The 21693-nt window shown below is 45.7% G+C and overlaps 1 protein-coding gene across 9 annotated transcripts in view; it reads left to right on the top strand.

The window, feature by feature from the left end:
* The first annotated feature begins 6029 nt into the window (after window positions 1–6029).
* ZCCHC4 (zinc finger CCHC-type containing 4) overlaps window positions 6030–21693 on the top strand; it is a 52012-nt gene continuing 36348 nt past the window's right edge. For 3 of the 9 annotated variants that reach the window (XR_009246311.1, XR_009246310.1, XM_004579169.3), the window contains exons 1-5: window positions 6032–6216; window positions 6909–7027; window positions 8596–8678; window positions 20468–20743; window positions 21101–21181. Coding sequence is in view for 7 of the 9 variants with exons in the window: in XM_004579169.3 (XP_004579226.2) it covers window positions 6090–6216; window positions 6909–7027; window positions 8596–8678; window positions 20468–20743; window positions 21101–21181 (686 nt within the window). In the remaining 2 variants the exon portion in view is untranslated. Of the gene's footprint in view, window positions 6217–6496; window positions 6654–6908; window positions 7028–8595; window positions 8679–18431; window positions 18569–20467; window positions 20744–21100; window positions 21182–21693 lie in introns of those variants that run through there. The other 6 variants (XM_058670251.1, XM_058670249.1, XM_058670253.1 and 3 more) reach the window with 6 other exon arrangements.

Raw genomic sequence — 21693 nt, 5'->3', positions numbered from 1 at the left:
TTACCAACCAGCATCCCCTCTCTCTGTCTTGAGGGCAGATATGATTAAGCAGGACAAGTCCTCATGGATGTGATGGAATGAAGCTCATCATGGAATGAAGGCCTGAATAGAGGCTTGACCCATAATTTGGAGCAGGTAATTTGTGCTTCATAAGCACATATATGTACGTGTGTGTGTGTGTATACTTCCTTGGTCAACAACGCAACCAGATGTAAGTCCCTTGTTGGCCAAGTGCTCCATGTTCTCCATGCTCTGTCTCCTCTGCATCCCGGTGGCACCTGCCCCTGCTTCCTGGTCTGGGAGCAGGGGCAGGTGTGATTGCCCTTGTGATTGCTGTACTCAGCCGCCTCCATATCCCCTAACTTTTTTTGCCCTTAGGAGTGCTAAGGTCTGAATGTCTCCTCCTGTCTCCTACTCACCCCCCCCAACCAAAAAAATCTGGCCTGGAAATCTGATTGGAATTGTGACTACACTAAAAGGTGGGGCCTGTGGCTGGACTAAGAACTCTGTCCGTTCAGGCATGGGTGAATACCACTGCTGTGGGAGTGGTTTGCTATGGTGGCATGGGCCCCTGATAACAGGCTAAGCTCAGGCCCCACACATCCTGTCTCCTCTCCCAAGTCCTCGCTTGCCCTTCTGCCATATTAGGAGGCAGATGCCACCACCATGCTCCTGGACTACTTCCTCTCCTTGGGTCCACACTGCCTCCCCTGGACTTGCGGGTGGAAAGATGGAAATGGCTCTCTGCTGCCAACAGCCCTCCAGTGATGCATGAGCCCTGAGTGGTTGACCTTATCCTTGCCCATACTCTAGCAGAATAGTCTGTTCATGAAACACCCTTCAATGTCTGGGATGAAAATGCCATCTCTTCCCTGCCAGGATGCTAAGAGTCACACATGAGCTCTCATTGAATTCTTGTCATTTTCTGGAAGCAATATGTGTTAGCCCTCTTGCAGTATACCTGAGAAAGTCCCAGAGGCATCCGGAGTTGCGTGCAAGTCGGAGGGAGCACTCTGAGTCAAACCTGCTGTTCTGCCCTGGTGTCACTCAGCTGCCCTGGATCGCACTGCACGGTATACGACTCCCTCTACAATTACCAACATGGTGGCTCAGTGCCCCTTTCCTTATGAAAAATACTTTGCAGGGAGGATGTGCCCTGGTGTCATGACATAGCAGGAAAGATGCCTCTGCTGCAGGCATCCCATATAGGCTCCGGTTTAAAACCTGGATGCTCTACTTCTGATCCAGCTCCCTGCTTATGGCTTGGGAGAGCAGTGGAGGATGGCCCATCTTTGAACCCCTGTGCCCACATGGGAAACCCAGAAGAGGCTCCTGGCTCCTGGCTTCAGATTAGCTCAGCTCTGGCCAGTCTATGTATTTAGAGAGTGAACTAACAGATGGAGGATCTCTCTCTGTCAGCCCCTCTCTCTCTTCCTCCTTCCTTCTCTTTAACTCTGCCTTTCAAATCAAAAATAAATAAAAATCTTCTTAAAAATATTGTGAGAAAAAAATACTGGGAGGAGAGAAAATTATAATAATCTGAGTTGAAGATCTGCACTGGCTGTGTCTGATTCTGGAGTTGGGCAGCACTTCATTCCACAAAATAGGATCAGTGTTCCAACGAGCAGGAAGCAGGAGCTGGTTTTATAGCAGAAAAGCTCTGAAGTAAGGGAAATACACATAAAAGGTGAATCGATCCTTTCAAGGTTACTTTCCTTGTAGGGCGGAGACAAAGACAACAGTGAACGGTAAGTGGTTGGTTAACATTGGACTTGCTGTTTCTGCATGAAGATTAAGGCAGAGGGAACTTGGCGATGCCCTTGGCACCATGGCTGGGAAATCGTGATGTTTTTGGAAAGGTCAGATAAACAGACTCATTTCAGTTTGGTGACACAGAACGTGAGTGAATAGCTCCCATTTTGATCTTCAATGCAACACGACGGCCTTTTGTAATTTTCATTGTACCAGACTTTGCAAACCTCTCTGGTTCTTATAAACAAAACTCACAGATTATGTAATCTGCTGAAACACCTGATTCTAAATAAAAAGGCTGAAAAAGGAAAGAGTTATAATAAAAGACATACTTGATAGATCAATATCCCAGCATGATCACAGGGCTAAGTTAGAATGAAGCCCTTGTCAGAAACAAATCCTTACAAGGAGTACATTCGGATTTAAGGTGTGTAAGGCAAAACTATTGTTTTCTTCACATCTGACATTTTTTTGCGACCAGGGAGGGCTAAGATAGGATATTCTGGTAGAATCACTGAGCTAGATTAGACTTTTGCTAACAACCATTGCCCCACCCACATTCTGCCCTCCACCTGCTCGGAAGTGTATGCCTGCTTTTCTACCCTTTGCTTTAGGGCTTGGCCAGGTGGGCTGCTTGTGCCACTTTGGCTGAGAGCTGACAGGAAGAAAATAAGGCTTGAAATGCGGTGTCCAGTGGGACTTGCTTGTTGCTGTCTCTGCCACTATCATGAGAACTTCTTGGGGACATTCATTGCTCATTCACCGCAGGTCCCACAATGAGACATGTGGTGTAGGCTGGGCCCACCAAGCCTGGTGCCTGCCAGCTTACCATGCCCGAAGCAGCACCACCCAGCTAGCCCACTGAGGCATGATAAGAGTGGCATTTGGCCTTGGTGTGTTATGCATAGATGCAGTAGATACAGGCTGTTGGTCACGTGAATTCTTCACAATGATGAGTGATTTTTTTAAACCGAGAGAAACACAGTATAATTTCCTCTTGATAGACATGGAAGTTGCATTCCTGGGATGTTGAGATATTTAAAATACACAAGGGTACAGGGTCCCAAGGTTTTGGGCCATCCTCAACTGCTTTCCCAGGCGACAAGCCAGGGAGCTGGATGGGAAGTGGGATAGAGAAGTGGAGGGAGATAGAGTCTTCAAATGCTCTCTGGGCCATGCCAAAGCTGGGAGCTAAGGACTCCATCCAAGGCTCTCACACGAACGGTGGGAGTATAACTTCTTGAGCACTCACCTACTCTCTTCCAAGTGTACGTTAGCAGAGATGGGGTAAAAGCCAGGCACCCTGATAGGGGCTGCAGATGGCCCACTGTAAGTGTTAATTGTAAAGGTGACTGTATTCCTGGAAGTCTGGAATCTCCAAAGAGATATCTGCATCCTGTTACTAGCAAAGCTCCTGTTTCCTGAAAGACCAGGAAGCAGGCAGGAGATAGGGAGAACCTTGGTGTTTTTAAATGTACAGGAAAGACAGCTACCTTTGAGGCATGCTATTTTATTACTGTCTTCATTGAAGTGATATGATCAGGACCCCCAAACCTGTACGTTGTAAATTCCTATCACATGCTTTCTGTTTTGTGTCACTGCTAGCCCCTAATGTACTTGCTCACTGTCACTTAGCTTCTGATTTCTTACTATAAAAACACCATGATTATTTCATTCGGGGCGCTTTTTGCTTATGGCAAGAGGTTGCCCTTGGACTAGACAATAAAATCATCTCACTCGCCTTGGATTCTTGCTCGGATTCATTGAATCCCAGTACCCACTTGGGAAACTGAGGCACCCTGGTAGGGGCTGCAGATGGCCCACTTGGTTTCTTAGCCTCTGTACTACCAGCTAGACCACTGCCTGGACCAGGGTTGACCATAAGTAACTGAGCCTGAGGAAGGGGAAACCACAGAAAAAGGGGTTCTACTGCGTTTATACAAGGACCCCAATTCAACGGAGTGTCACATGGTATGATTCTAAGTAGACATGAATCTTTGAGGACATTGTTGATCCCATTACACGTGGCATTCTACTTGTCAGCAGACTCACAAGAGTATAGCAAAGGTTCGAGGAAATTTCCCATCTGGTAATCCCATCCCCCATGCAATTTCTGAAGTGCCTGCATGTTTATCTCAAGATTCCAGTTCTACATGTTTACAAGGTATAGTTACTTTCACACACATACATGTATACTCTTTCCTACACCTGTTCCTGGCTCTCACACCAGACGGTTACACTGGGCAGCAAGGAGAGCCAAGGGGCTCTTGGTCCCCAAGAGGCTGGTGTTCCCTGTCTGCAGGCCTGTAGGCCACTGTCCACCTCATTTCCGTTTCTGTGAGAAACAGTGAATCGATCTCAACAGCTTAGCAAATGGTGCCTTCAGCTTCAGGATGTTGTTGGGCCAGCGGTGTGGTCCCCCGCCCCCCGCCCCGAGGTGACACTGTGTCTAAGTCCTTCCCCAGCTGACTGTCATAGCTAGGGCTTTTCACAACTGGCTTTACTGTCAAAAGTGAAAGCTGAGGGGTGGGCATTTGGTACAGTAGTCAAGATGCATCATGGGACACCCACATCTCATATCATGGCTCCTAGTTCAAATCCTAGTTCTACTGTAGACTCAACTCCAGTTTCCTGTGACATTAACCTTGGAAGGCCAAGTGAGGGCCCAAGTAGTTCGGTCCTTGCCATCATTTTGGAGAACTCGGTGGTGTTCTAGCTTGCAGCACGGGCCTGCCCCAATCCCAGCTGCTGCAGACACTTGGAGAGTGAGCAATGGGTGAGCTCTGCTCTCTGTCTTAACTCAGCAAAAACAAATAAGCATTTTAAAGGTGAAAGAAGGATGAATGTTGAAAATGAAGGGCTTGAAAGCAGAGAGGACTATAGGGAAGTAGCATTTCTCAGTTCGTTCACACGACATTGAATGTGCATGTTAACTGTGTGTGTGCTTCGTTAACTCCTTCAATAATAGGAGATATATGATGATTTCCTCATGTAAACCACCCATGCATGTGACACAGTTTAATTACTTTGGGTAGAACAAAGTGTTGACAGTAGACTTAATTTTATTATTCTTTTTCAAGTTTATCTTAGCTCTTCCCATGCCTTCCTACCTTGCTGGAAAGTCTGCCAAGCTGTATCTACCCAACTTGTGAGGAATGGAGATTTTTACTGTTTAGTAAAAAAAAAAAAAAAAACAACAACAACCACGCTCTCTATGTTTGTGAAGATCTTTGATTTCTCTTTAGTCAGCATTCTGTAATGTTCAATTCACAGGTGCTAGATGTGGTGGTAGATTTCTTTGAGCAGCTGTCAATGGTATTTTTGCTTTAACTCTAATGTTCACATGATTATTGTCAGTATACAGAAACGCAATGCGTTTTTGCATGTTTATTTCATATCGCTCAACCTGGAGGATCTCACTTTAGACTGCAAGTTTTAAAAAAATGTAGCATCTTGAGAATTTTCTTATAGACAATTACATCATCAGTACGTAGAATGGCACTGGGGTGCTGACTTAAGTCCAGCTGCTCCACTTTTTGTTTTTATTGGAAAGTCAGATATACAGAGAGGAGGAGAGACAGAGAGGAAGATCTTTCGTGCATTGATTCATTCCCCAAGTGGCCACAATGGCTGGAGCTGTGCCGATCTGAAGTCAGGAACCTTGAGCCTCTTCCGGGTCTCCCACACGGGTGCAGGGTCCCAAGGCTTTGGGTTGTCTTCAGCTGCTTTCCTAGGCCACAAGCAGGGAGCTGGATGGGAAGTGGAGCTGCCAGGATTAGAAACGGCACCCACATGGGATCCAATGGCTGCTAGGCTAGGGCGCCGGGCCCTCATCGGCAAGTAGAAAGGCGTTCTTTCCTATGCACAAATGTCAAGGGCACAGCAATTATGTGTGTGTGCATCCTAAAACCCATGTCCAACGTTTAGAGAACACGATGGCTGTGGCTTTGACAAAAGGAGGCCGTTTCTATCATTTCAGCTATGGTGGCCGTCCCTGCATTTGTCAGCTGCTGCTGCTTGATAATGCATCCCTTTTAGATATTAATGCCCGACCCAGCATTGGTTCTGATGGGTCACGCACGCGTCCGAAACAGTGGGGCCCAACACCAGGCATCTCATCTCCCGGCTCTGACATGTGACCTGCGAGCCCAACCGCTAGGGGCCGCTGGAGAGCAGCCCCGGGAGAACGGGGTGCCGCATTTCGGGGCGTGGCCTCTGTCGCCGCGGCGGCCGGTTCCTCCGAGGCGCGCGGCGGCGCTGTGGTTCCCGCGCTGCTCCTCAGCGGCGCTCTTTCTGACCCGGCGGCGGACGGAGGCTTTCGGGACGGCGGCAGGAAAATGGCAGCCTCCAGGGACCATCTTGGGGCTTTGGAGACGCAGGGGCGCGCGGGGAGGCGAGGGGGCTCGGGAGTGGAAGTGGTGTTTCCCCCGGATCCCGCCGCCCCCGCCCCGCTGTGCCCTCACGGTGGGTCCATGTTTGGGCCCAGCCAGGCTGCCGGGCTCCAGGGCCGCGGCTGGCTTAGAAGAGTCTTGGGTTTTTAGGACTCTTGGCTTTCATCTGTCTTCCCGAGTTGTCGTGTTTTAAGTTATTTCAGAAACCCTCCGAGGGAGAGACCTTCACTGTTGGGCGTTTGGCGCCAGGGCTGTTCCCGTTGTATTTTCCGGAGACACTAGGTGGAGGATATGCAGAGATGAGGTTTTGAATGGTTACTATGGGCAGATTCTTGAGGATTTCGTTTGTTGGTTTGCTCTCTTTCTCAGTCCCTTGAGTTCTGGAGAGCGCTCCACTTTCCCGCTTGAACTGGCCGACAGAGGAGAGGGTGTGTCCGGGATGACCACGAGGGGGACGGCCAGGTGCCCGACTCTCGGGGCCCCCTTGGCCGTTTTACTGTTCACCCTCAGGTTTGTGACAGTCACTGTGTGGACACAGCTAAATCGATTGCGACAGAGCAGTTTTCAGAAATGCATGTGTGCTAAGCCGTCAACCCTGGGACCAGGAGCCAGAGGGAACGGCTAACTGACCAGAGTGTTGGCTTTGGTTACCATGCACTGTGATTTAATCCCAAGCGAATTCCACTTCAGGGCAGCGAATCCTAAGAACTTGATGCCTGTAGCTGTTCTGTTGTTTGACATGCTTTTTCCCTGTTCTGGAACTAGGACCCACTCTGCTGTTTGTCAAGGTGATTCAAGGGAAGGAGGAAACACGGAGATTTTATGCCTGCTCGGCCTGCAGAGACAGGAAAGATTGTAATTTTTTCCAGTGGGAAGATGAAAAGGTCTGTGGACTTCTTGAATCTCTGTAAATACACAGCTCTTCACGTGTGGAATAGTCTCACTGATACGGTCTCAATAAAAACATGTAGGTGGGACATTAAATGAGGGAAGTGTCCAGAACAATGACGATAGCATGGGTTCACCTTACCCGTGATGCCTCACTTGCTCTAACTTCAGGTTTCCTGAAGTGTCAGTACTGGGAGTCAGGCCCCCTGGATCTTGGCCCAGGCTGCCCTATAACAAGAATAATATAGCCAGGCCTAAACCATAGCCCTCCCGTTGATTCTGGCAGATCTTGCATCTGTTGAGAGCTTGCTTCCTTGTTTACAGATGGCTCTCTTGTTTTATCCCCATTTGGTGCAAAAAGAGAGATGAGGTTCTTTTTTTTTTTTTTTTTTTAAGATTTATTTATTTATTATTGCAAAGTCAGATATACAGAGAGGAGGAAAGACAGAGAGGAAGATCTTCCGTCTGATTATTCACTCCCCAAGTGACCGCAATGGCTGGTACTGCACCAATCCAAAGCCAGGAGCCAGGAACTTCTTTCCAGGTCTCCCACGCGGGTGCAGGGTCCCAATGTATTGGGCCATCCTCAACTGCTTTCCCAGGCCACAAGCAGGGAGCTGGATGGGAAGTGGAGCCACCGGGATTAGAACCGGCACCCATATGGGATCCTGGCGCATTCAAGGCAAGTACTCTAGCCACTAGGCCACTGCGCTGGGCCCAGAAAGACAAAGTACAAAGAGTCCCATGCACTAGGCCCTTTTCTCATGACCTAATTGCTTCTCCAAAGCCCCACTCTAGCTACAGGTTGAGTATTTCCTTAGCTGACATGCTTGGAGCGAGACATGTTTAGGTTTTGGATTTTTAGAATTTGGGGATGTTTGCATGGTCTTTGCTGGTTGAGTATCCCTTATCTAGAAGCCCACAGTGAGAAGTGTGAAAAGCTTTGGATTTAGGGTTTGGAACTTTTGAATTAGGGGTGCGCAGGCTGTACCATCAACTTGGAGGTTGTGCTTTGGCATGTTTCATTTTGGGGGTGTGCATTACTCATTTCATAGTACTGTGTGTACAAATTCCCTGTAGGTATCTCCCTCAGTAGTCTAGGTCTCAGTCATTGATGAAGTGTTAGGAAAACACACTCTTGAGGCATTTGCATTGAGCATCCTTCATCTGGCTCCTTTGGCAGTATAGCTTTCTCTAACTGCTGTCGTTACACAGCTGTATCTAGCTCCTACCGTTAGGAGCGTGATATGCCCTTGGATTCAGTTCCAGTTAGTTTCTGAAAGCTGTGATCAGAGATTTTGGGCTGTGTGCCGTTTATTATGCTACTCCTGGGAATGTCTGAAGATCGCCTTGTGGGGGTTCATCTCAGTGCTTTCATGTGTTAGGTGTTACTTGAAGTTGCCCTAGTTTTCACAGTCTTGTTTTATTTTCTCCTGAAGTGAACGTTTGCATTCAACATTGTGCTGCTTGGATTTCTAGAGCCCATTGTGAGAATGTGAGCCCAGGCTTTCTGGACGTTGAGCCCGTTCTCTAGAATACTGAGTAGATCTTGTCCTTTTTCCAGCTGTCACCTGCCCGACTTGCTGCCCGAGAAGCTCATCACCGAAGATTTCTTCCTCCTCTGTCCCGAACACAGTGTGTAGACAGGTACAGCTGGGGGCTGTTTTTCTGAATTATTTCAGCTATAATGTTTCGTTTCTTTGTTGGCGTTTCCTATGCCTTAAAGTTTGCTTTTATTTATGTGATAAAATATACATCATATAAAATCTGCCATTTTAATTATTCTTGAGTGTACATTCGGTGGTGTTAATTGCATTCACAGTGTTGTGTAACCACTATTTACTTCCAAATGTTCTTCATTATCTCAGACACCAACTACCACCGTGCGACTGGCGTTGTGTGTGGTACAGTAGGTTAAGCTACCATTAACCATGCTGGCATCCTCTAGGGGTGGATGGTTTGAGTCCTGGCTACTGCACTTGTGATCTAGCTCCCTGCCAATGTACCTGAGAACTCACCATAAGATAGACCAAATCCTTGGGCCCCTGTACTCATGAAGTTTCAGCCTAGGCCAGCCTCACTGTTGCCATCTGGGGAGTGAAGCAGCAGATGGAAGATGTTTCTCCGTCTTTCTGTGTAACTCTTGACTTTCAAATAAATAAATAATAAATAAACTGTAACGATGTAGTAAATCCCCTTCCCACATTTTTTCCTTTCTTTTTTCTTTCTTTTTATTGGAAAGGCAGGTAAGGTCAGATTTACCAAAAGAAGCAGAGACAAAGGAAAGATCTGTCTGCTGGTTCAGTCCCCAAATACTGAGCTTGTTTGAAGCTAGGAGCTTCTTCCTCCTTTCGGATCTCAAGGTTTTGGGCCATCCTCGACTGCTTTCCCAGGCCACAAGCAGGGAGCTGGATGGGAAGTGGAACAGCCAGACACAAACCTGAGCCCATATGGGATCCTGGACTTTGCAAGGTGAGGATTTAGACATTGAGCCATCACACCAGCCCCCCGCCTTTCCCACTTTTATTATAAACTCGGGTGACCTGTAGTCTACTTTTGGCTGCTATGACATTAGCCAATCCTACTGGTGTATTGAAGTTTCATTTTACAGTATTTGTGTTTCTGTGTGTGCCTAATTTCTCTTACCATAGTGTTCTCAAGGCTCCTCAGTGAGATAGCCTGTATGTCAGAACTTCCTGCCTGTTGATGGCTGACTGGTAGTCCTATGTCTAGCATTCCTTCTGCAGCACACTTTGTTGATTCACTCATCTGTTGATGGTCTCCTGTGTTGTTCACAAATTGTGGGTTTTTCTGAACACCACAATATCCAGATACAAAATATCTGAGACCCTGTTTTCCATTCTTTGAGGGATATACTGTCAGTAGGGGACTAGTGCCACTGAAGTGGAACTGCTGGCTCATACGGTGGCCTGCTTAGTTTTTTGAGGTTTCCAGCATCTCTCACAGTGGCTGCCCATCTACATTCCCAGCAGCAGTGTCCAGGCACTGCTCCACAGGTTTGCCAGCACTCAGCTTTTACTGGTTTTTACTCATAGCTTTCATAGTACTTGTAAAGTGGCATCTTGAGGTTTTGATTTCTATTTCCCTCATTACTAATGATATTGATCATCTTTTCATGTGCTTTTTGGCTATTTGTGTCTGTCTTTGAGTCCATCATCTGTTTTTGAAGAAAGGATTTCTTTATTGATATATTTGAAAGGCAACCACAGAGAGAGATGGAGAAGAGAGAGGAAGAGTAAACAAGCTTCCATCCCTAAATTTAGGCTTACTCCCTAAATTACCATAATGGCTGTGTCTGAGCCGGGCTGAAGCCAGGCCCCAGGAACTCCATCCTAGTCCCACTGAAGGCAGGCAGGCAGCCAAGCACTTGACCATCTGCTGCCTTATCAGGAAGGCAGGAAGCTGGACCGGAACCAGAGCAGCCAGCAGAGGAAGAGGGCCCATCCCCATTGAGATGAGGATGGAGTATGAGGCTCTGTCCTGGTTTTTGTAACCATTAGGGTAATGAACCAGCAAATGGAAGATGCTGAGTTATAGGAGTTCCTTTTTCCTCCTTCTCTCTCTCTTTTTTTTTTTTTAAATTTGTCATGACAGAGATTAAGATATATCTTGTACCTAGTGGTTCACATACTAGATGCCCACAATAGCTGGGGCTGGGTTTGGCCAAGCTGAAGCCAGAAGCTGAGAGCTCCAACTGAATCACCCACACAGGTGACAGTGACTTAGTCCTCTGTGCCACCACCTGCTACCTCCTTTAAGAAGCAAGTGGAGTGTGGAAGCTAGGCCGTCAACCCAGGTACTCTACAGTTGGATAAGGTCACCCCAAGTTGTCCTAACTGCTGAGCCAAATTCTCATCCCCACTGAAATGTTTGTTTTGTTTTAAAGACTTATTTATTTTTCCAGGAAAGGCAGGCTTACAGAGAGAAGGAGAGACAGAGAAAAAGATCTTCTATCCACTGGTTCACTCCCCAAATGGCCACAATGGCCAGAGCTAAGCTGATCTAAAGCCAGGAACAAGGAGCTTCTTCTGGGTCTTCCACACGGGTACAGGGTCCAAGGCTTTAGGCCAACCTCTGTTGCTTTCCCAGGCCACAGGCAGGGAGCTGGATGGGAAGTGGAGCAGCGGGACATGAACCAGCACCCATATGGAATGCTGGTGCTTACAGCAGGAGGATTAGCTAGTTGAGCCATTGCACCGCCCCCTTGAAGTTCTTTATATGTTCCAGAAATTACATCTTACTCAGGTGATTTGCAAGTATGTTCTCCCATTCTGTAGATTGTCTTTTTTCTTCCTTGGTATTTTTGGATGTGTAAGGATTTGAAATGTTCATGAAGTTCAGTTTGTCAGCTTTTTATTTTGATATCATAATTAAGAATCTGTTACCAAATCCAGTGTCATGATGACTTAATGTAAAATTTGTTTTGAAACACTAACCTCTAATTTCCAATTTTTTTAAGCTATGAAGTAGATACTTTTTATGATCTTCATTGTCAAAATGTTGTATTGGGTGGATTGGAATTGAGTCATTGATTTGCTCCTTAGCAAACTTGTAAACAGGGTTCACCCCCAACCTGTATTGTGAATATTTTGCTGTGTGCAGAAGACATTGTTAGGAAGTCCCTAGTCTGGGGCAGACCAGGCCAGGCTGGCCTAATACCCTGCTGGTTCACATAGTGCTGGGACTGAAGGTGGGCCATGCCAGGCTGTGTTGCAGCACCTGCCAGCATGTGCAAGAATTGGGGTTGGGAGTGGACCTGGTAGGGGTTCTTTGGAGTTGCCTCAGCTAGGCCACAGCATCCACCAGGGAGTGTAAGAACTTGTACTGGGGGTGGGCCAGGCTGGGCTAGGCTACAGCACTTGCTGGCAAAAAACAGACTGTCAGTGGGTTGGCCAGGCTGGACTGCAGCATCCAGCAGTGCCCACAAAAGCTGGGAACTGGCGGATACTTGGGCTGGGCCGACTAGGCTGCAACACTTACCAGCATGAGCTGGTACTGGGATGGAGGCTGGGTTATGGGTTATGTTAAGCCACTGTACCCACCAGGGTACAAAAATGCTAGGATTGGGGATGGCCTACATGGTCTGGGCTGCAGTACCTGCTGACATGTGCATGCGCAAAAGCCGGGGCTCGTGGTGGGCCTGGTAGGAGTTTTTCAGGGTTGCAACTGGGCCGTGGCACCTGCAGGCACTTGATAAGAGCCAGGCCTGGGGGTAGACTGGGCTAGGCTAGAGTACCTGCAAAATACTGTAAGTGCTGGAAGTTGGGACTAGGGACAGGACTGTCCAGGCAGATGCTCTAAGTACCTGCAAAGTACTGTAAGTGCTGGAAGTTGAGACTAGAGACAGGACTGTCCAGGCAGATGCTCTAAGTACCTGCAAAGTACTGTAAGTGCTGGAAGTTGAGACTAGGGACAGGACTGTCCAGGCAGATGCTCTAAGTACCTGCAAAGTACTGTAAGTGCTGGAAGTTGAGACTAGGGACAGGACTGTCCAGGCAGATGCTCTAAGTACCTGCAAAGTACTGTAAGTGCTGGAAGTTGAGACTAGGGACAGGACTGTCCAGGCAGATGCTCTAAGTACCTGCAAAGCACTGTAAGTGCTGGAAGTTGAGACTAGGGACAGGACTGTCCAGGCAGATGCTCCCCCACTGTATGTGCGTGCCCTAGTGCAGGGGGTGGTCTGGGCTTGACCTTACACCAGCTGTTGTGCATAAGAGTCAGGTCTGATGACCTCCCAGGTGGGGTCCTTAGAGGGCTGCCCAAGTAGACCACTGGGCTTGATCCCTGACCTCAGGGAAAATCACTTTGACATGTGTTCCAGCCCCAGAGCACATGTTCCTCTGGACCTCCTCAGTTGCTGAGTCCCGTGTATCATCTAAGCGAACGGAAGATGCAAAGAAGGCGAGGTTTTACAACAAGCATCTAGGTTTGTGGACACACTGAGGTAGACATGGTTGGCCTTAGGATTTCTCACCTGTGATACAACAAAGCCAACAACAACTCAAAACAACCAGAACCACTCAAGTAAAAGCCTTGAAACATTCCTTCCTCCATCAGGGTCTCTAGGTGACAGCAAAGTCTGCCTTGACCTCTGAAGCTGATGTAGTCTGACAGCAAGGAGTGGTGCTGTTTCACCAACCCCCTCCCTCCTCCGTGGATATAGGAGGGAAAACAAAAACATTTATCTCATTCACCCCCAACCCCGACCCCTCTATGCTAATCAGAGGCCCACATGGATCTGCTATCTCCTCACTTTTGTCATAAATAATACAATTAAATTAAATTTTAGAAATAGAAATATTAATTTAAAAAAGTCCCTAGTTTGGGTTGCTATTGAAACATAAGATTTCATTTTTTAAAAATTATTTAATTTCATTTTATTTAGAACAGAGACAGATGAAAAGAGTTCTTACATCTGCTTGTTCACTCCCCAAGTGCCAGCAGCAGCCATGGCTGCCCAGCTCTAAGCTGGAAGCCTAGAACTCAGCCTGCATCTCCTGTGTGGACAACAGGGACCCCAGTACTGGAGCCAGCACCTGCCGTCTCCCAGGGTGGACATTAGCAGGAAGTTGCATTGGAAGTGGAGCAGCTGGGACTTGAACCAGGCACTGCATATGGTCTGTGGGTTTCTTGGTTGGCAACTTAACCACTGTGTGTTGCACGCCTGCCCCAAGTTTTCACTTTATGACAATTCCTTGTGGAACAACCTAAAATACTAATAATGGAGTTGAGACGTATCTGAAGGTTATTTAGTCTGAAGCAGAATGTCCCAGGAAAGACCAGGTGCTGTGCATCAGGAGCTGCAGGCCCCATGGCTGTCAGGTGATCCGTTCTGTGGGAAGACAGGTAGAAGTTGAAGCTTTCTCAAATGCAGTGTCATTGATTTCACTGCTCACTTTGTAACTGATGCTCTTATGCTGTATTTTTTTTTGTGTGTGTGTGGAGGAGAAAGCTTGTAATCTGAGGCAGATATTTGTCCTGATAGTTAACAGAACTTAAGATGCCTGAGTCCATTTGGAGGAACCTAAAGTCAATGCCCAGCTCTGTTCCGAACTTGAGCAAATGTAGAGCCCGGAGGCAGTGGTGATGGCTCGGATACTTGAGTGTTTCCCATCTGTGTGGGGGACATGGATTGAATTCCCAGCTCCGGCCTCACATCCTGGATCAGAGCCATTGAGGCATCGGGAGGGAACCAGGGCAAGAGAGTTCTCTCTTTTGCCTCACAAAGAAAAAAAAAATTTTTTAAGTTTGAAATAAGGGGTGTGCCTTGTGGCGCACTGAGTTAGACTGCCACCTGTGATGCCAGAATACCTTGCTGGTGCCGGATGTAGTCCCGCTCGTCCCACTTCTGACCTGGCCCGATGATGGGCCTGGGAAAGCAGTGGAAAATGGCCGAGTGCTTGCACCAGGTGGGAGACCCAGAGGGAGTTCCAGGCTCCTGGCTTCTGCTTGGCCCAGTCCCAGCTGTAGAGGCCATTTGGCAAGTGAACCAGCGGACAGAAGATTGTCTTTCTCTCTTATTTTGCCTTTCAGGTAAATAATTCTTTTAACATTTTGTTAAACATTTAAATTAATAATTTCAGTGCCTTATGATAAGGGAGTTTTATTAACGTGTTGGCTTTTGTTTCTTCTTGAAAAAATGGAGCTCATTCTTTATTTTCTTAGTGGGTTTGTGGTTTAAGAATCTTTTTTTTTTTTTCCTGTTGTGGGAATGCACTCTTACCGGAGATGGCCATTGTTTTCTGTGTGGATAATTTAGCTCTGTACAACCCCTGTGTAAGTTGGCTTATTGAATAATGACTGTATTTGAAAGTAGCAAACTACATTTAAACTTTAAACCTATTCTATAACCCAAACTTCACCTCTTAATGCACAGTAACAATAGCTTTTCTTTGACTAATTTGTTCTGGAAATCTTTAGAAGGGAATGATTGTGGCTGGAAGATAAATTGTCCTTTGTTATGGGATTTTATTGTGGGCTGACAGTGCTTCACAGATTCCTACGTTTACAGAATGGGATTTGATGTTCATTTTTTTAATCTGACTCTTTGAATGATGCTTTATGTTTTAAATGTGGTGAGGTGAGAGATTTATTTTTCGTACCTGAGATTTGCTTTTTCCTGACTGTTGTTAGCTGCCTGTTAGGTTCTGGAATGTGTTATTATTCCATTATGTAGTATGTTTGCACCCTTATTGTGACCTGTGAAGTGTTAGGGAAGATATATTTGAGTGCTAAAATCAGCATTAATTTATGTGTATCCAGATAGTTTTGTTTAGTTGGAGATTTCATTTGGTTATATAATTTTTTTCCGAACTCATTTAGACGGAGATTTTCAAGGTCTGCTATTAGAGAAGTGCCATAAACATAATTTGTATACTCTAGGAAAGGCAAATGGAACATCAAATGGAGATCAATAAAAATGACATTTCAAAATGCTAGCCTGCAGTTTGTGAATCGCGCTGAGCCACACGGGGTGGAATGCATTTCTCTTCCCCCAGGGTACCTGTTGCAAGGCCCATGGAGAAGGGAGGCCCTGTAATCCCAAGTGCCTCCCGCTTCCCTGGGCTTCCCTGGGCTTCCCCCCAAACCCTTCAGAAGCCGGGCATGGGAATGCTACCACTAAAGCAAGTGCGATCGAAAGGGTTTGTGGTGATTTTGAAAAGAGGAATGTGGACATGATCTCAGCTTATTTTTTGTCAACAAAAAGGGTTATAAACTAGCAGTAAGGCCTTCTGAGGGGCAGCGGGAAAGCTGAAGGAAAAAGTGGTCGACAGGGTGCCAGACTGTATGTGTAAGTGGTGGTTCACGTAGCAGCATGATGGCGGTGGGACAGGGGATTCTCCCGTCAGCCCTCGCTGCTGTGAACTTCTTTTTCTAAAAGAATGTGATAAGGAGCCCGTTAGGCCATATGGAACTCACAGACCTGACCCCACTGCGTGTATTTGCAGGTTCTTCCTTTGGTAGGTCCTGTTCCCTGGGATGGTTGCTGTGGATTTACTTGTCTGGTGTCAGACGGGTGTCCTACTTGCTCTGTTTGCCTGCCAGTGTAGTTAGGTGCTGAGCCCAGGGCGTGGGAGTTGTCTCTCCGAGGTAGTTCGCAGTTCTGACTTGAGGACATGACAGTGTTGAGAGCTAGGGCCGAGTTTGCTCATGGACAGCCCTCCAGAAGAGTTCATGACCAGTGTCTGGCTGACAGCAGTTACGGTCAGACCTCATTGTTGTGGATGCTAGTGTGCACAAAAACAGCTGTCTTGGAAGTGACCAAATGCAGTGGTAGATTTTGTTACACCATAGCTCGGGCCCCTGTCTTTGTTTAAAACGTGCTTCTTCTAGTTTTTTTGTTCTTGTGGATGTCTTTGTGACTTTCTATGTCATTTAATCATTTTTTGGTCCTCTTTTGTCTGAAATGTGAGCCATGACAGACTTTGTGTATTTCTCTTTCCTCGATTTTTGCTTCTTCATAATCACTACCCTGTTTAGGTTGGTTGCTTCTTTGCCAGGGTGACTCTCACACCTTTGAATATCCCTCTTTTTTCATTTTCAGTTATATATTTTGACTTGAGGCTCTAAGATGGGAGAACATCGTTTTGCTCAGCGTGTTTCCGTCTGGGTCTGGCTTGTTCACCACAGGCCTGCCTGGCTCTGTGCTCGGGTGTCGCCGCTGCTTTCCCACTGCTCCTTTGCTAGCTTCCCCTCTTATCTCCTACAGGTCTGCAGGCTGTCCTTTTGCAGTTTTTATGTTTCAAAGTCTTTCATTAATGAAGATTTTAGTTAACGTCTCTATATAACTGGTATATGGTTCTCTTTACATGGAACATCCAGAATGGGCAAGTCGCTGGGGCAAGGAGCTTGTGGTTGCTAGTGGGCGCTGGTCGGGCAGTGACTGTGGACAAGTGTAAGGCTTCTTTTGGAGTGATGAGCAGGTTCTGGAATCAGATTGTGGTGATAGTGACACAGTAATAAAATCAAAACTGGAGGCACCACAATACCAGATTTCAAGATGGACTACAGGGCTGTTGTAACTGAAACTACATGATACTGACCTAAAAGTAGAACAGAATATAAACCTGAATATTGGAACCAGTGCAGTGGTATTGCAGGTTAGTCCTCTGCCGGTGGTTCTAGCATTCCATCTTGGTACTGATTCTAGTCCAAGCTGTTCCATTTTCTGTTCTAGCTCCCTGCTAATGGCCTGGGAAAGCAGTGGAAGAAGGCACAAGACATTGACCCTTTCACCCGTAGGAGACCCGGAACAAGCTCCTGGCTCCACTATTCTCATGTGCTCAGCTCTGGTCATTGTGGCCATTTGAGAAGTGAACTAGTAGATGGAAGAGCTCTCTCTCTGTTTCTCCTTCTCTCTATAATTTTGACAAATTGAATAAATATTTTACAAAAAAAAAAGAAAAGAGAAAAGAAGCCACAGAATTAAATACACATATCTACAACCAGTTTCTCTTTGGTAGATATGCTGAAAACACTGCTTGGAGAAAGGACAGTCTCTTAAATAGGGGCTTGTAAAATTGCACTTCTACATGTAGCAGATTGGAATAAAACCCCTACACTTTATACAAAAAATGTTGAGGATATATAGCCATCAGGGAAATGCAAATAGAACTGACAATTGGGTATTATCTTCTTCCATTTAGAATGGCTATTATTCATAAGTAAAAAAAATAGCAAAACTGGGAAGAAAAAAGGAACTCTAATACAGTGTTGATGAGAATGGGGATTGATACAGACACTATGGAAAACTGTGTGAAGATGCCTCAGAAAACTAAAACAGATATACCATATGACTCAGCCAACCCACTTTGGGGAATCTATCTAAAAGAAATTCGCATATGATAGAGATGTCTGAACTCCCATATTTATTGCAGCCAAATACATGGTATCAATGCAGGTGTCTGTCAGCTGAGGAATGGATAAAGATGTGGTATGTGTACATAAGAACTAATGAAATCTTGACACTTAGAAGTAATGGATAGAATTGTATTCTGGAAGGAACAAGAGTGCGGCAATGGCATGGGGAAGCAAGAAAGTGGGTAACCATAAGGGAGTGCGTAGTTGGAGAGATTAGAGGTTTATAGAAAAGGATAGATTAAAACCTAAAAAGAAAGAGGAGATCCCAGTGAGCTGAAGGAATGAGACCATATTCTGGTTGATGCCAAGGACCTAGTGAGGTCGCTCATGGATTGTCTATATGCCAGGTATGTTCCTCACATAGCTGATTGTGTGATGGAGAAGTTGGGGACTGATATTGAGTGCCACTGAAGATTGCCATGCACACACAGGAAGCTGCGTGGAGGCTTGCTTAGTATAGAGAGTGACTGACACCATGTTACATGGTGGCCAGTGTAGACCAGAAGAACCTGGAAGTTCCTGTGAGGTTCATTTCTGACCACAGATACAACACGGAGTGGAGACCAGATGATTATGGAGTCCCTGGTTCTAATCCTTCCAAGGCAGTTTTCTAGCCTGCCTTTGACCAACTCTGTAACTGTTCTGAGGCCAGGATGGTGAGCCTGGGTGGAAGTGGCACACTACACTGCATGCCCTTCATGAAGGCCAGGTGGTGACAGCATGGACTGCAGGGATTGCCCCCAAGGACTCTGTTCTTTCTGTTAGCATTTCATGGCTTAGGGGCCCTTCTCCTCTACTTAAATTTTTACTTTGAATTACTAAGAAGTTTATTTTGGGCCCAGCATGGTAGCCTGGGGCTGAAGTCCTCGCCTTGAACGCACCAGGATCCCTTATGGGTGCCAGTTCTAACCCCAGCAGCCTCACTTCCCATCCAGCTCCCTGCTTGTGGCCTGGGAAAGCAGTGGAGGGTGGCCCAAAGACTTAGGACCCTGCATCCACGTGGGAGATCCGGAAGAGGGTCGAGGTTCCTGACTTCAGATCAGCGCAGCTCCGGCCATTGCAACCACTTGAGGAGTGAATCATCGGACTGAAGATCTTCTTCCCTATCTCTCCTCCTTTCTGTATGTCTGACTTTGCAATAAAAATAAAATAAATCTTAAAAAAAAAGTTTATTCTAACATTCTCTACTTTTTCTTTCTAGACATAGATAAGGCTATCTAAAGGACAGTTATCAGAGAGATAAAATCCGTTTAAATCTCTGACGTGATAGCTTCTTTCTTGGTGCAACTGTTCAGAGTATCTGTTTATCATTGCATTGGATGCTCTGAAATAAAACTGTGCTTAGCTAGAATTGACGCTCATTTGAATTCCATGTGACACTTAGAGCTTTTACTATGCATTTCTTGAATTTAATTCTTTTCAAACTGTGTGACTCCTCTCAAATTTTAAGACTATTTTACTAGTTAACATGTTTGAATTGAGGTTTTTGGGGGTAAGATTTATTTATTTTTATTGGAAGGCAGATATACAGAGAGGAGCAGAGACAGAGGGGAAGATCTTCCATCTGCTAATTCACTCCCCAAAGCAAGTGTCTGCAACAGCTGGAGCTGAGCAGATCTGAAGCCAGGAGCCAGGAACCTCTTCCAGGTCTCTCATGCAGGTGCAGGGTCCTAAGGCTCTGGGCCGTCCTCAACTGCTTTCCCAGGCCACAAGCAGGGAGCTGGATGGGAAGTGGAGCTGCCGGGATCAGAACCAGAGCCCATATAGGGTCCTGGCGAGTGCAAGGCAAGGACTTTAGCCCTAGGCTGCTGCATGGGCCCGAACTGAGGTATTTCTGACCTTCTATAATCCTCAGTAATCTTACTTATTTTCCTTTGTTTTCCTACTCAAGGTTTCATAGCTGGTATCAAATATACAAAATCCCAGCAATTTTCGAAATATACTGAACATAATTTTTTTCTCCACAATAATCTCGAATAAAATGAAAAAAAAAGTCTTTTAAAAGCTTTGGATATTGTTTTGCTAGTTGGGGCTGTGGCTACGGTTGTCTGTTGGTATTGCTAACACAGTGGGGCCTGGCAAGAACTTCTCTTCTTTTAGGAGGTGATTTTTCTTGCTAAGTATGCCAGAAGAACTTGAAGAATGATCTTAATTTCTAATTTTAAAATGACTGTCAACTGAGCCAGGCTGTTTAACACTTCAAAGGCAGAGCATGTGGATTCGTCAATAAATTTAAACATGGTAGTAGTCACCGTTATACTAAGGTGTTTGAGTGATGTATTATATGCACATTTTAAATGGATATTGATCTTCATTCAGTGTCTAAATTAGAGCATCTCAATTCTTACGAAATTGCTGATTCTTTTTGACTTTGTTGGCATGCAGCCAGTCATAAATTCTGGCCAACATTTCGTGGCCTTTTCTTACCTTTGCTTCTTTATGGAGCATTCTTTAGGCAATTAGAGTATGTTTGGAGCGTAAAAAATTAGCAAAAAAGCTCATGTCTTTAAAGTAAACTTACCGTCTGTTTCTCTGTCCGTGCTTGTGTCCTGAAGGTACTTGAAGTTTATTGCTCTGCCCTTGACTGAGAGGAAGTTTTGTCAAAGTTGTCAGCAGCTGCTGTTACTGGAGGACTGGGATAAGCACCGTGAGCATCAGGTGCTGGGCGATATTTCTGTCTCCCAGTTACGAAGGCCCAGTCGACTCCTTTACCCACTAGAAAACAAGAAGACCAATGCCCAGTACCTGTTTGCAGAGAGGAGCTGCCAGTTCTTGGTAGACCTGCTTTCTACCCTCGGCTTCCGGAGAGTACTGTGTGTTGGAACACCCCGGTATGTCACACACTTGTTGTTCATTAAACTAAGATAATCCTATGAGGTGAGTGTGTAAACGGTGCGCCAAGCAGCCCTGAATATTCAGCGGTGGTAATGCATGGTTTGCGCCTGTGAGCTCCTTGAGAGAATTGTTTATAGATTTCCTTCTCACACATCATGGAAAATTTTTCAGTTTTATTCCTAAATTGCTTATAATTTTAGACCTCTCTGTTACTGATAAGTCATTGAAACCTTTGTTAGACTTGGTAAATTCTCTGCAGTGTTTGGTTGAATGAGAACCTTGATGAGTTTTGTTGTTTGTTTACTTTGACATTTGTAGTTTGTGATTAAACTTTGTTTCACTGATTGTTTTAGGTTGCATGAGCTGATCAGACTGACAGCATCAAGTGACAACAAGTCCAACATGAAAAGCCTTTTATTGGATATCGATTTTCGGTATGTTTTCAAAATATGATTTATTGTCCTTTATTGTCTCTCTGGTTTATTTTTAAGTATTTTTCTCTTCTTCATGGTTTATAATTTGCTCTGGTGCTTTCATTAACATTTACAAGTAGTCATGAGCTACAAGGCACCTTTTTTAGGTTTATATGTGCAGCACATCATCTGTATTCTGCACAGGGAGGCCACTAGTGTTCATTCTTGCTAATATGCATTCTAGATTTTTGTCTATGGCTATATCTAGTTGTCTTTGGATTTTTAACCTAGAGATGAATTCCTACGGAATGAAACTTCTTCTCAGAATAGTCAGATTTCCAAGACTTCGTTCCACCATCAGATATTTGATGTTTCATATGTTCATATGTTTCTTTGGCAATCTTTTGTATATGTGGTACATGTTGTCTTTCACTGGTTGTAACCTAAAGTGAAGGGATTAGATGGATCTCAAGGCAGGGGATTAGCAGGCTTTCTGGGAGAGGCTCAGGCTGAGATAGCACTGGCTGGGCGGC

Source organism: Ochotona princeps, chromosome 11 (assembly GCF_030435755.1).
Source record: "Ochotona princeps isolate mOchPri1 chromosome 11, mOchPri1.hap1, whole genome shotgun sequence".
In the NCBI taxonomy this organism is placed as follows: domain Eukaryota; kingdom Metazoa; phylum Chordata; class Mammalia; order Lagomorpha; family Ochotonidae; genus Ochotona; species Ochotona princeps.
The sequence above is the reverse complement of the archived record's forward strand: the minus strand, read 5'-3'. Positions and strand labels throughout refer to the sequence as shown.